We start from the raw sequence: 15,931 nt of genomic DNA on the forward strand, positions 1-15,931 counted from the left end.
AGCAAAGCTTTCTAAAAAACAGAAATATAAAGATTTTACGTCACAAATCAATCCCAAAATGGATATTCAATCCATTTGGCGAACAATAAAGTCATTTTCAGGTACTGCATCAAACTCCAAATACATCAAAGCTCTCAAAAACTCAAACGGAATCTTAACAACTTATTCAGAAGAAATAGTCGATATTTTAGCTTCACAATTCTCAAAAGCATCAAGTGACGAAGTATACTCACCTGATTTTATAACTGAAAAACACGAATCATTGAATTACAATTACGAACCCCAACACGTAACAAAATCAGCCCGTCAAATCGAAACCCAAATTAACATGTTTGAAATCAATTCCGCTCTGAAATCAACTAAAGATAACAGTCCAGGCCCAGATAGAATAACGTATTCCATGCTAAAAAATTCCCCTACTGGACTAAAAGAGAGATTACTAGATCTATATAACACAATATTCTCCACAGGAGTTATACCACATGAATGGAAAAAATCTAACATTATATGCATTCCGAAGCCCAACAAAAACAAAACAGATCCAGAGAGTTATCGGCCAATTTCTTTGATCTCATGCACTAGCAAACTGTTGGAAAAAATTATTTCGAAAAGACTTTCTTGGTATTTATCCCAAAACAACTTCATCGATATCAAACAAACCGGCTTCAAGGCAAATACTAGTACTTTAGATACATTAATACATATGGAATATTTCCTCTCCAAACACCTCTCTCGGCACAATCACTGCTACATCTTTAGCATAGATTTTGAAAAAGCATTTGACAAAATTGGAATTCATTGTGTCCTAAAACAATTAGAATATTGGCAGGTAGGAAAAAATATATACAACTACATTAAAAGTTTCCTTACTAATAGATCTTTCAAAGTATGTGCAAATGGGAACAAATCACGCATAACTAAACTGGAGAATGGCATCCCCCAAGGTTCGCCGCTCTCTGTAGTTCTTTTTTAATTGCCTTTGAGGAGATAAACAAAATTTTAAACAAATATAAACAATTGCAACATTGTTTATACGCCGACGACCTTTACCTGTATACCACAACCAAAACAAAACAGAAAGTTCAAAATATTATAACATCCGTCACCGAAGACCTTTCTAAATGGAGCACAATATCAGAGCAGAAATGCAAGCATCTACATGTATGTAGAAAACAAAAATGCTCAATGGGTGATTTTACTATACACTCAAAAAAAAGTGAACTCTCTATTTCACTAAAGCCAATTTAACTTTATTTTAGTTCATAGAATAATTACGTTTGGAGGAAGTTTTCTTTACTCTAATAATTTTTTGTGTACGTTAGTTAAATTAACTAAACCCGAGGAAAAAAATATACTCAAATGAAGCATAAAGATTAACTAAATTCGTATCTTCCACAAAATAGTTCAGAATTTCTTTAAATTTGTAAATTTTACCAAAAATGCGTCCATCATGAACTTCGTATGTCACTAAAGTCATTCTTGCAATTTTGAACTCCAAGTTTTTCCTTCAAACTACAAATTTTTCTTTAACAAGTGAAAAAACTTAGTTATGTCTAATAAATTTTCTTGAATTAGTCGAAAAATATTTTCTTATTTTTATGACATCGGCGTGATGCCAACGTTTGTAATACTGTTTAGTTAAAATTTTCTACAAATATTCAAAATTTTCTAAAATTAACCGAAAGTTTTCTTCCTGGTGGGTTCACTGTTTTTTCAGTGTAGGCAATGCCAATTTCGAGGATGTTTCTGAACTAAGAATTTTGGGTCTACACTTTAACAATAGATTTAATTGGGTAAATCACATAAAATTTGTCAGTAAAAGTTTATCTAAAAGAACTAACATTTTAAAAAGTATTTGTGGAATGCACAGTGAGAGCCATATAAGAACCCTGACTAATATATTTAAATCCATAATACTGAGCAAAATCGACTATGCACTAATCATATACGGAAAATCCCCAAATTCGCAATTAGTTCCAATAAAACGATACTATCACCAATCGATACGCATAATTTCCCAAGCTTTCCGAACCACCCCGATTAACAATATCTTAGCCGAACTAGACTTACCATCGATCGAGCAAAGGCTTAAATCACTTCTGGCGAATCAAATTTTTAAAACTTCTCAAATTAGATCTAACATAATATATAATGACGCTAATAACTACAGGAAAATTAAACGGAAACCAAAAATTCCTACAACTATTGCACAAATATCTGACATGATAGAAGAGTTCTCAATTTTTTTAAATAAACCATCCAGATTTCCCGTCATGCAACCTCCATGGGTGGACACGAACCATTTTTTCGTAAATAACATAGATGGTAGAAAAAAATACTCGTCTCTAGAGGAGCTCCAGCAACTTCATTTAGAACAAATTAACGAATTCAAATCCCAAGGATACACCATTTGGTACTGTGGTGGCTCGAAAACTATTAAAGCAAATTCATTTGCCTTAGTAGACGAAAACAATCATGTCCTTAAAATAGGCTCAGTACCACATTACACCTCAATTTTCACATCAGAATTAACAGCCATCGAAGAAGCTCTAAAGTCAAAGGAAATACTTCTTATATGCACCGATAGCAATTCTTCAATTAAATCGCTAAGCTCAATTAACCCCTCCGACCGATTCATAAGCCGTGTTAAAGAACAACTAGTGCGTAGCAAAAATACCAAAATCCTATACACACCAGCTCATGTTAACATTAAGGAAACGAATTCGCTGATAAGACCGCTAAATTAGCTAGCAATTCACCCACAATAATGATTAACAACTACACGAAGAAAGATGTGAAGAACCTGATATATCCACAACTAAAGCAAGAAACCCAAATCGGCGCAAATGCATATTATAAATCAATCAATCCCAATTTTTCAAAACCGATTTATCCGAGCCAACTATCTAGACAACAACAAAAAGTCCTCATCAGACTACGATTAGGCCATTCCAAGCTAACTCACGAACACATCATAAAAAATCAGCAACCCCCCGCTTGTCCAAACTGTAATAACCCGTTAAACATGAACCATCTACTATCCTGCTTCAACAACAATAACTACTCAAAATCGGAAATTGATTACTCCCAACTGAAATCTCACCTACCAGCTAGCATTCTTAGAAATATATAATGATTTAAAATTTTTTCTTACAAGCAATAAACAATTATTAAATATTTTAGGTGAAGGTCCTGGCAACCAGTCCTATTGTTACTTTTTATATTTTTTTGTAAATTAATTTTACACTAAATAAATAAATAAATAAAATAAAAATTAAACATTTTTCTTCATCTTTTAATCACCAAACGAAATGTTACATAAGACGAAGCTAGCAAAACGGCGAACGGGGTTCGCCGAGTTTGCTAGGTCAGTATAAAAGAGTAAATTTTCAGTATAAAAAAGGTAATTGTTTGAACGGAGTTCAAAAAATGTTTTGCACATCATCTGATTGTTTTCTAGTTCCGTTCACACCGGGTTGAGATGTTTTACTTTGACAGTTACCATGGAAACTAGAAATTCACATATATACAACGTATGTCCAAATAATTACCGCGAGCGCAAAGGAAAACAAATTTTATGTTATTTTCAGTTTTTCTATGAGACTTATTTTAATATTTTGACATATATTTTGAATAGGGTATGTTATTCGGGGTATATTCCATATTAGGTGGGTTCACATTCTAAAATTGACGTGTTTTGGAGGAAAACTTGTGTTTTGAACTTGTTTTTTAGTATGGCGAACACGACTCGTTTTGAAGTGCTTATAAAGGGAAAACGTTTCAAATCCCAAAACATGCTTGGTGAGAACGCCGTAATACACCAATTGTTATCGAGTATTGTATTTGGTACTAAAAGTAATCGACGTGGTCGCCGTCGCCCCTGTACAGGACGTACAGCATTCCCTCGATTTACATCATCAAATTGTTTTGTTCCATCCAACTTTGATTTACGTCGTCGATTTTTTGCCAACCTTAAACGCCTTCCATAAGTGAAAGAGGTACCAAAGATGATGACACCGAAACATTTATTTCTGAAATTCTTACCGAAAATTCGTCAAATTCTGAAAAATTGATATTGCATATATAACGCAATTTCGAAGGGGCGATGTTTTTTATATGTATACAGGTTTTTTCATTTGTTTATTAATTTAATTTTTAAATCCTGATATTTTTGAATAATGAATTGTTGTTTTTTGTTTATATGTTTGTTTATGTATATATATTTATTTAGTTTTTTTTTATGAATAAAAGACTGAATTACCTTTATTTTAGAAGTTTTTTTATTGTGTACACGCACATACATACATAATTAAGTGGACTTAGGAAGCATGGCTGAATAAAGAGATTGAATCACGATTACAAAAACAAAAATTTCAATATGATGTTTACAATTTTAAGAAGTCAAAATCAGCTGATAAAAAGTATCGTATGGAATTGGTAATAGTGGCAATTATTTATTCTTTCAATTGTCCTGAAAAAAATAATTCAAATCCAGAGAAAAGTGAAGTTTCAAATTTAATTGCGTCACCTATGAGTGATTTCGAAGTGGATAATTCATCCAAGGAACGCCGATATGAGACAAATAAGAGAGCTGCAACCACCATTAACATATGATTTTGACATCTTAAAATTTTGTCGAAATAATAAAATTGTAATCATATGGGCCCATGATTTAACCTTCTTGTTCAGCCATGGGAGTATGAGAAATTTTTAATTCAGTTTACGTCGTTTCGATTAACGTCGTCAAACTTCAGAACCAATTTCGACCTAGTATTTAATCGGCGCGTAACGTAAGAATTTCAATCAAGTTAATTTAATATTTTTTAGAACTCATAATCAAGTTTTATTGTTTATTAAATAATTTGCTACAATGATTTACACATACACACTAAGTATAATTTTCATTTATATTGTGTTTGAATAATTTACATTGATTTTGGTGACAAATCCTCCTCAGATGCGTTAACTAGCGGCACATTAAGTTTTAGAACACTTCCTATATTTTTCCCCGAATAATCGTTGCTATGATCTTCAGTTGTGTTCTCTACTAAGAACCATCTTTTTTTATTTACTAAAAACAGGATCATGAGGACTGGTAAGTGAAGCAGAGAAAATCGGAATAGTTTGCGGGAGGTTCCACTATTTGAATCTTTGTAAAATTTATAAGCTGAAAGAAAGAGAAACATATATTAATCAATGAAAATACATTCATATACTTAAAACAAGTAGAAAAATCCCAAGTAGGGTGGGGTGACTATATTATATGTTTCACCAAGTCTGTGGAGTCGGATTATAAAGCATTTGTTTGGAATATAATTTGTAATCTGTATATCTATGATTTTAATATGGCACATTTAAAAAATTTGAAGAAACTCTTTTTAGTTCTGGGGCCAAATCACCGCATTCGTCATCGAGTTCTGTTTCGTATAGAGAAACATTTCGATCGCATTAAATTTTTGGATCACCGCATTCGATCGTAATTTATTTTGTCTACTACTTTTTTTTACATTGCTGTAAACATATGGTAATAAGAAATTGAAAGAGAGTAGAATTTCAAAATAATGTTTTGTTATCAAATTATGTTATTTCTGAGATATTTATATTGTTTTTGTGTGTTAAAATATATGTGTAAAAATTATTATGAACCCATGTGTTTTTGTTTTCCTCGTCTTCGGATTCAGAGGATGAGTACAAAGTGGCATTAATAAGGAAAAATATTCGAGACAAAATCAGTCGTTTAGCATTGTCTGAAGTACATTGCCTATAAGTGATTCTATTTTGAAGTGAGTGCTTTTAACTAATTGTGTTTTTAACATCCATAAATTTAAAAGGCGCTTTCGTCTGTCAAAAGAAGCTTTTAAATATTTTCTTAAAAAATGAGTTTTTTTTTTTGAAGCGGCTACTGTATTTTGCCAAAATATATAAATAATACTTCCATTTTCACCAACTTGTTTCTTTTTGTTTACCTTTTTTCTGCTCAAAAATCACTACATACTTCGTTTTCGATAGCATGATACCTATCGTGTTCAACTTCGAGTAGAAACAATTCGATAACGACTGCGGTGATCCGCGTAAACTACATTACGACGACGAAGTACTCGATTTCGACTGCGGTGATTTGGCCCCTGTTTGAACTATTCATGAATGAATAAGAGCTTTGTTAGTTTTTATAAAATTTTATATAGTTGTGGCGAGTTTTTAAGTTTTTTTATTTTTGAACGTGCTTTCACAAAAGTTTTCCCACATGCAGGAACAATTCATTGCACAAATTTTATTAATACTGTATAAACATGGCTGTTTAGCCTTAGTTATTAATCTAGAAATTTGATTGGATTTGAATGAATTAGATGAACTTTAAATATAACGTTAATACAATTTGAAAGTCATTTAATTTGAAAACGATATACACCCAAAACTAGTATCGACAGGAATGTCAAAAATGTTTAAAAATTTCAGAATGTTCTAAAAATAAATGACGTTGATAGGTTTCTTAGCTAGTGGAAAAGATATAATCTTTCTGTTTTTTGTAAGCCGCGACCCAGGCCACTAGGTGAGAGTTGATCATCTTACAATAAATCGTCAATTGAAATCTGGGAGCTAATTACGGCATTCGATATCGAATTCATAATCGTATCGAAACAATTTTTAAAAGTTTGGATCACGGCATTCGATCGAAATTTGATGCAATTTCTCTAGCATTGCCAACAGCAAAAAAATGGCAAAATTAAGTTAGCGGCAGATATCAGGAGTGATATCTGACGTCTCGAGAACAATAGCATATCTAGTGTGCGGTTTAAGTTTAAATGGGGCCATATTTGCTAGGTGTCGTTACAACCCTTGTAATTCTCCCATCGAACATTTGCATATAACAGCCTTCTCACGCATTATGAGCTTGCAGGTACCCAAAGACATACCAACAGATTCTAGTTCCCCTGGAATATGTAAGCCTCGCCAACTCATCCGCTGCGCAGTTCCCCGGTATGTTCCTATGGCCAGGCACCCATATTAGGTGAATATGTTATTGTGCTGCTCAGCCATCTCATTTAGAGATTTGCGGCAGCCGATGGCCGTTTTCGAGTTAAGGAACACAGAGTCCAAGGAATTTATTGCAGGTTGACTGTCTGAGTATATATTAATGCCAACATTTTTTGGAACATTACTTCTCAGCCAATTCGCCACCTCTCTAATTGCTAATATTTCAGTCTGAAAAGCACTACAGTGATTAGGTAATCTTTTCGCTATTCGAAGTTCCAGATCTTTAGAATATACTCCGAAACACACTTGTCCATCCAATTTGGAGCCATCAGTGTAGAAATCTATATATCTTTTATTCCCCGGGGTCTGTGTACACCACGCCTCACTGTTGGGAATTAGAGTTTCAAACTTTTTGTCGAAAAGTGGTTTCGCCAGAGTGTAATCCACTACGTTAGGCACATCTGGCATTATTTTGAGGACCGAACTGTGACCGTACTTTTTTCCGACTACAGCGATAGCTCGCGCAACCGCACAGCCGTTGTTGCAGCTGACTGTTTGGCCAAAATGTCTAAAGGCAATAGATGCAGCATGGCATTAAGGGAAGTACCGGCCACCAGACTACAACACCATATAGCATTATAGGTCTAACCACTGCCGTGTATAGCCAATGCACAATTTTCGGTTTTAGTCCCCACTTTTTTCCTATTGCCTTCTTGCACGAGTACAAAGCTATCGTGGCTTTTCTCGCTCTTTCTTCAATATTATGCTTAACATAAAGTTCAGCTTCCTGTCCAAAATAACGCCAAGGTGTTTTGCACACTCACCAAAGGGAATTTTAATACCCCCTAAGGATATGGGCTTAACCGTGGGAGTTTTGCGATCTATGCAGTACATGACTAATTCTGTCTTTGCAGGATTTACTCCAAGACCATTCTCTTTCGCCCATTTCTCAGTCATCCGGAGGGCTCTCTGTATAACATCGCTGATTGTGGATGGGAATTTTCCTCTGACTGCTAGAGCCACATCGTTGAGCTTAACATGGAATCGGGCAGCACTCAGTGATAAGAGAGAAGTTCGCCAATGTGGTACCACAATGGACTGAATAGTCTAAGTGAGCCTGATACATCGGGCTGTCACTATACCTAACGTAACCTATTGTATGGTTCTTGAATAAGAACTATGTCTATGTCTCCTTTTATCAGGAGAACTTTTAGGGCAGCACAAGCGGCCTTACAATGGTGAAGATTTATCTGGAGGAACCGCTTCAATTGAGTCATCAAGGGCTTCCTCTTCACAGATCTCGGTGACTCTCGCAACAACCCGAAGTCCCTGTAGGGACTTCCCGCATACGATGTTCGTCAATGTCTGCAGTTTTTATGCCTCCTTCGGCTTCGCAAGATTTTTCTTCTTCTAACTCTACCGGAGGATTTTTCGTTTCGGAATCCTTTGGCGGATCGCTTTTGTATACCTTCATATGGATGTCATGAAAGCCATAACTTTCACGTCCTTGGGTCTGGGCTAGATGTGGCAGCGACTCAATGTTCAATATAAACACCGCATGTGGTCTTGGTCCTCATCCAAACGACCAACTTTCCAATCGGCGGTTGGAAGATCTGGGTTACATTCCTTTAGTCTGTTTAGTATTGACTCAGGATCAGGAGAATTTGCAGGTTTCCATGCATGTGCTCTAGGTTTAGCCGGTATGTCTTTTCTATCGACTAACTCCTAAGCGGCTCCTTCCCTAACTTCACAAATGATATGTTGTTGTATAACTACAAAGGTGGATACATTCCCTAAGTTTTAATAACATCCCTGAGTTGATGAATTTGTAGGTATGCATTTAGTACACTAATACTAATAATAATACTAATACTAATGTATTGATTGTTAGCTTAAGACTGGCAGCTGACGTCAAAGCTGACAGTAAATAAAAGAATAAAGAGAAACCCTATATACATCAATTTGGCGACGAGAAAAACAAAAACAAAGGAGAAACCGTAACGTTTTTATAAAAAAGCCATCTTGTTCAACGAAGTGGAAGTTCAATTAAGTGGAAATGGCGTTAATTGGATCAATCGAGCAATTTTCTTTCGGGATGATTTCGAGGAATACCTCGAAAGAATGTGGTTGAAGAAGCAAATAAAGTGGCACTGTTTCTTACACTGGTGGGCCCAGAAACGTATAAAAGAAAAGAAAGAGGCTGTTATTACCAGAGAAACCCACGAGTAAAACGTATAAACAATTGGTGGAATTCATCAAGCCACACTTCACACCTGAAAATAATGTAATTGCAGAACGTTTTAAATTTTACAATTGCGTTCAGAAGCCGGGAGAAAGTGTTGGCGAGTTTATTATAAATCTCAAACTGTTGGCTGGTCAGTGTAATTTTGGCTCGTTTTTGAAGGAGCTTTGAGAGATCGTATGGTGTGTGGGGTTAGCTGTGGTTAGTTGCAAACAAAGTTATTGTCCACTCAATTTTAACTTGGGAGGAGGCGTGCAAGTTAGCACAATCATTTGAACTTGTCAGCAAAGAACAGAAAAGTATGCAGTCATCGTCGTCGTACGAAATGAACAAAGTACAACAACAAAAACAGCAACGTCATGTTCAACAAATTTTTGAGAAGCGTTCGAAGTGCACCACAAAACATGCAAAAGGGAAGTGTCCTGCAAAAAATTGGAATTGTTTTGCCTGTGGGAAAAAAGGACATTCATCAAAAGCATGTTTTACGAAGAGTCCATCAGCAGCAAACTTTTAGAAGCCAAAACAGAAATCGGCACTTGAATGAAATGGATTTTAAGCTTGGTTCCATAAATTGGGTTGGCCGTGAAAGAGAACCATTGACGGTGGAGGTTTTGGTCGAGGACAGGAAATTTTCCATGGAAAAAGATACAGGAGCGGTGGTGTCTGTGAGTTCAAATTTTGATTATTATTCTTATTTTAAAGATATAAAATTAAGTAATGTTAATTATCCGCCATTACAGCTTATTAACGGAACTGAAGTCAAAGTGCATGGAGAAATATCAGTGGATGTGAATGGTTGTTGTTATATGAAGTTGTTGGTTGTGGAGTCTAAGCATCGGTTTAAACCTTTATTGGGTAGAAATTGGTTGCAAATTTTGTATCCGAATTGGAGAACTTTTTTCACAGTAAAAAGTGGTGAGTCGTAACCAGGGCCAAGCCAATTTTGCTCGACTCCGACTCCGACTCCAGCATTTTTCATCAGCTCGACTCCGGAGTCGACTCCGGGTAATATAACTAAATCTCATTTTAGTAATTAGTATTGAGGGGGTATATATGGGGTATATATATGGATCGATATAAAGTATCGTATTTATTTATGTGTGCAAGAAAGGTCTTAATTTCGCATTTATACCAATTAAACTCTTTATTTCAAATTTAGGGCAATGTTTAATAAATAAAATAATGATATAAATACCCATCATAATATGAGAAGATACCGAGAGTATATGTATTTGTGGACGAAAACTATTATAAAGGGTTATATTCCCATATGCATGAATTTGAATCTGAATCGATTTAGACAAAATTGTATATACTTCTAGAAAATCTCTGTACCCAAAATTTAAATCTAACGTTATGGGACGTAACACAATTATAGCAAAAAATAAAAATGCAAAGAAAGTCTAAAGTCGGGCGGGCCGATTGTAACATACTCTGCACAACTTTGTATTTAGATCTACATTTTGATAAAATCTGAAATCAGACTTCTACAAAATCTCGTGCAGTATTTGGGAAACATTCATAATTTTTTATATAGCAAAATTTGAGTCACTTTTACCAGTTTTCGACTTAGCAGTGAGTATCAGTAAGAAAAAATTTTGAGAAAATTTGCTATATAAATAAAATTTTGACAAATTGTTTTATAGAAATAAAATTTTGAAAAAAAAATATAAATAGAAATTTTGGAAAACTTTTTGTGTAGTAAATAAAAGTTTGCAAAATTTTCTATAGAAACAAAATTTGAACTAAATTCTCTATATAAATAAATGTTTGAGAAAATTTTCTATATAAATAAATTTTTACCAAATTTTCTATAAAAAAAACTATAGTAAACAAATTTTGACAAAATTTTCTATAGAAATAAAACTTTGAAAAAAATATCAATAGAAATTTTTGGAAAATTTTTTGTGTAGTAAATAAAATTGTGCAAAATTTTCTAAAGAAATAAAATGTTGCAAAATTTTCTATAGAAAGAAAATTTAGACTAAATTTTCTATAAAAATAAAACGTAAAATTTTGTATAAAAAAATCTATAGGAACAAAATTTTGGCACAATTTTCTATAGAAAAAAATTTGAAAAAATTATTATTAGAAATTTTGGAAAATTTTTTGTGTAAATAAAATTTTGCACAATTTTCTATAGAAGCAAAATTTTGGCTAAATTTTCTATAGACATAAATTTTTGACAAAATTTTCTACATAAAAATATTTTTATACCCACCACCATAGAATGGTGACAGGGGTATAATAAGTTTGTCATGTCGAAGATGAGCTAGATCGGTCCAGGTTTTGATATAGCTCCCATATCAACCGATCGCCCGATTTGGGGTCTTGGGCTTATAAAAACCGTAGTTTTTATCCAATTTGCCAGAAATTGGAAACCTAGAGGTATTCTAGGGCTATAAGGAGTGCTGAAAATGGTGATTATCGGACCATGTTTTAATATAGCTCCCATATAGACAGAACTCCCGATTTTATTTCTTGAGCTTCTAGAATCCGTAGTTTTTATCCAATTTGTCTGAAATTGGAAATCTAGAGGTATTATAGGACCATTACAAGGCGTGCCGAAGATGGTCATTATCGGACGAAGTTTTGATATAGCCCCCTTCTAGACCGATGTTACGAGTTTACTTCTTGGACTTCTACAATCCGTAGTTTTTATCCAATTTGCCTGAAATTGGAAATCTGGAGGTATTCTAGGACCATTAAGAGGTGTGCCGAATATATTGTGTATCGGTCCAGTTTTTGATATAGTCCCCTTACAAACCGGCCCGTTTTGGGGTCTATATTCTAGAACTACAATAGATGTGCTGAACACTGTACGTATCCTTCCATGTTTTTGGCTTAACCCCATTAGTCCGATTGGACCAAAATAGACCCAAAAAATTATTGAAGTTGGTCCGATGGTCAGACCAAATGGAATTTTTCTGCAGAAATAACATTTGGACAAAAATTTCTATATGAATAAAAATTTAACAAAATTTTCATAGAAATAAAATTTTAACAAATTTTTCATAGAAATAAAATTTTAACAAAATTTTGTATAGAAATAAGCTTCTTAAAAAATTTTGGGATACAATATTATGCAAAAATTTTGTACAAATTTTAAGAAAAAATAAAATTTTGCGATAACTTTCTATAGAAAAAGATTTCTGCTAAATATGTAATAGAAATAAAATTTTGGCTAAATTTTTTACAGAAATTAAATTTTGGCTAAATTTTCATTAGAATTAAACTTTGGCTACATTTTCTATAGAAATTAAATTTTGGCTATATTGAAATTTTGGCTAAAATGAAATCTATTGAAATAAAATTTGGACCAAATTTTCTATAGAAATAAAATATGGACAAAATTTTCGATAGAAATAGAATGAGGTCAAAATTTTATATAGAAATAAAATTTTGAAAAAATTTTCTTTCGAAGAAAAATTTTAGAAAAATTGTAACTTTTAAATTATATTAATTTAAATTAGAAAACTGGTCCCCTGGTACGAATTTTGGAAAAATTTGGTCCAAAATAAAAATTCGTTGTTGCAACGCTGGTAAGGCCTCCATATAGACCGATTTCAGATATTGAGGGTACAGAAGGTGCATTTACCATAAATGTAAATTTGCCAGATAATTCTTCTCGTAATCATAAAACAGTTGGTGTACTATAGATTTTAGATTTCAAATCAAGGTATTTTTTCTTAATTTTCTTGCACATTTACAGGATATGTTTATGATTCCTTTAAAACTCAAACAAAAATAGTTCTTATAAATCCGGAATCTGATAGGTAAAATCTTTGCATTTATTTTCGGGATGCGAACTGGTTAAACTGATCTGTCATCAAACCCCCATGAAATTTTCTAAGGAAATTAGTATATTTGATTCATGGTGGTGGGTATTTATGATTCGGCCCGGACGAACTTACTGCTGTATATACTTGTTTTATTTTTTATTTTCTATAGAAAAAAAAAATATTTCTATAGTAATAATATCTCGAATAATTTTTTTATAGAAATTAAATTTTGACAAAACATTCCATATAAATACAATAGTGAAAAAAATTTTCTATAAAAAACAGCTTTGACAATTTTTTCTGTCATATGTGTGTAGGTATATAGCCTTAAAACAAAATTAAAAACAATAAATTCGAATTATTGTTCGAATTATTTCAAATAAATTGATATGGGGATTAAAATGGATCGATCCAGCCCATTTGCTAGTCTAACATTCTAGGAAACATAAAATGATAGCCGTAATTGGAAGTTGATTTTCATTTCCAATCATGGTGTACATTGATCGAATGCATAACGCATTGGAAACTAATTTACGTAAAAACTTTTTTAGTTACAAAAATGTGAAGTGTTTTAAAAAATTTGGTTTAGCCGGAGTCGGAGTCGAGCAAAATTTTTACGACTCCGACTCCGACTCCGACTCCAGCCAAATCTTCAGACTCCGACTCCAAGACTCCGACTCCGACTCCACAGCCCTGGTCGTAACTGTATAAACAGCATCTGCCAAACCAATATTATTGAGGATATGAAATGTAAATTTCCCTCGTTGTTTGTAAAAAGTAAAGACCCTATCAAACATTTTACGGCTGACATTTTTGTTCAGTCAGGTTCGCAACCAAAGTTTTTAAACCGTATTCTGTGCCTTTGAGCTTAAAATCTAAAGTAGAAGCGGAATTAAAAACTATGTGCGTCGAAGGTTTTATCCGGATAACATGGCTACAGAAAAAATTAATTCTGTGAATATAGCGAAATATAAGTAAGTATAATATTTTTTTTAGCAATATTAATGTTTTTATTGTCGTTTTTGATCTCAGCTTAAAACCATACATTGACTAAACTACAATGTATGCTTGTCAAATTTATTTGGGCAAGGCCCTATAGACTGCAAGATGGTTGGATGTACAGCTGTTTCGGAATTACCACGTTCCTCATCAGCATCCTCTACTTGCAGCAAAACTATCAACCAATTATCGGAATAAATTCGGGTAATTCACTCAACCCAAAGTGAACTACACTTGAACCTTCCGAAAAAAGGTTTGATAGTTGGCTACTGCCTAAAGAAATGTGCAAGCATATCTCTTTTCCCTTTCCAAACTCAAATCATCGATTTGAATGTAGTTGGCTGGGTTTGTTTTTGAGCGTGCTTCCTCTATCTTCATTCGTTTTGTTTGTTATTGTTGGTTTCTCTTCAATGAGGATCCCACACGATAGAACCATACTCCAGAATAGGTCTAACAAGGGCAGTAAAAAGCTTCTTGGTAACTCCGAAAACTCCTTCGCCCAACGCTTTATGAATCATAGAACTCCAGCCTTACTCACCATCGAATTAGGTTAGGTTAGGTTAAAGTAGCAGCCCTATTAAGTTTCAGGCTCACTTAGACTATTCAGTCCATTGTGATACCACATTTAACTAAAAGTACCTATTACATATGGGCACTTCTACGTTTAACCACTGAACCTTCTCTATTATTTTCTTTTGTTGAACTAACCAGATTATTGCAAAAACATTAACAGACTGCTTAAGTTAACGTTTTCCAGGTCCGCCAGTAATCTAAAGCTATATGCCCCTAAAATTTGCTTACGCCTTACACAAAATGCAGGACACTCACACAAGAGGTGTTTAATTGATTCCTCTTCCTCCGCAACATGACAGCTCATACAATAGTCATTATCCTTCGTACCAATAGTTTTTGCAAATTCGGCTATCAGGCAGCGACCCGTTATAGCAGATATCAGAACATTACTTCTCAGCCAATTTGCCACCTCTTTTATTGCTAATATTTCAGCCTTAAAAGACACTACAGTGATTAGGTAATCTTTTCGTTATTCGAAGTTCCAGATCTTTAGAATATACTCCGAAACACACTTGTCCATCCAATTTGGAGCCATCAGTGTAGAAATCTATATATCTTTTATTCCCCGGGGTCTGTGTACACCACGCCTCACTGTTGGGAATTAGAGTTTCAAACTTTTTGTCGAAAAGTGGTTTCGCCAGAGTGTAATCCACTACGTTAGGCACATCTGGCATTATTTTGAGGACCCAACCGTGGCCGCACATTTTTTCCGACCACAGCGATAGCTCGCGCAACCGCACAGCCGTTGTTTCAGCTGACTGTTTGGCCAAAATGTCTAAAGGCAATAGATGCAGCATGACATTAAGGGAATCTGTTCCTGTCTTACTGAATGCGCCTGAGATACACAAGCACGCCATACGCTGAACTTTATCTAAACCTGTCGGTTGCTGAAGTGCTGGCCATTAGTCTACAACACCATATAGCATTATAGGTCTAACCATTGCCGTGTATAGCCAATGCACAATTTTCGGTTTTAGTCCCTACTTTTTTCCTATTGCTTTTTTTCTTCAATATTAAGTCTAAAGTTCAGCTTCCTGTCCAGAATAACGCCAAGGTATTTTGCACACTCACCAAAGGGAATTTCAATACCCCCTATGGATATGGGCTTAACCGTGGGAGTTTTGCGATCTTTGCAGTACATGACTAATTCTGTCTTGGCAGGATTTACTCCAAGATCATTCTCTTTCGTCCATTTCTCAGTCATCCGGAGGGGTCTTTGTATAACATCTCTGATTGTGGATGGGAATTTTCCTCTGACTGCTAGGGCCACATCGTCTGCGGATGCCACCACTTTTATCCTTTCTTTTTCTAGGGAAACCAGAAGGTTGTTTATAGCAACATTCCAAAGAAGAGGTGATAG

At 34.3% G+C, this 15,931-nt stretch overlaps 1 protein-coding gene across 1 annotated transcript in view; it reads right to left on the minus strand.

Moving 5' to 3' along the window:
- Positions 1–4,812: 4,812 nt before the first annotated feature.
- Cox10 (Cytochrome c oxidase assembly factor 10) overlaps positions 4,813–15,931 on the minus strand; it is a 59,176-nt gene continuing 48,057 nt past the window's right edge. Inside the window, exon 4 of the mRNA XM_075295579.1 lies at positions 4,813–5,167. Coding sequence (XP_075151694.1) covers positions 4,926–5,167 — 242 coding nt within the window. The 3' untranslated portion in view covers positions 4,813–4,925. The remainder of the gene's footprint in view (positions 5,168–15,931) is intronic.

Source organism: Haematobia irritans, chromosome 2 (genome assembly GCF_050003625.1).
Source record: "Haematobia irritans isolate KBUSLIRL chromosome 2, ASM5000362v1, whole genome shotgun sequence".
Classification (NCBI taxonomy): domain Eukaryota; kingdom Metazoa; phylum Arthropoda; class Insecta; order Diptera; family Muscidae; genus Haematobia; species Haematobia irritans.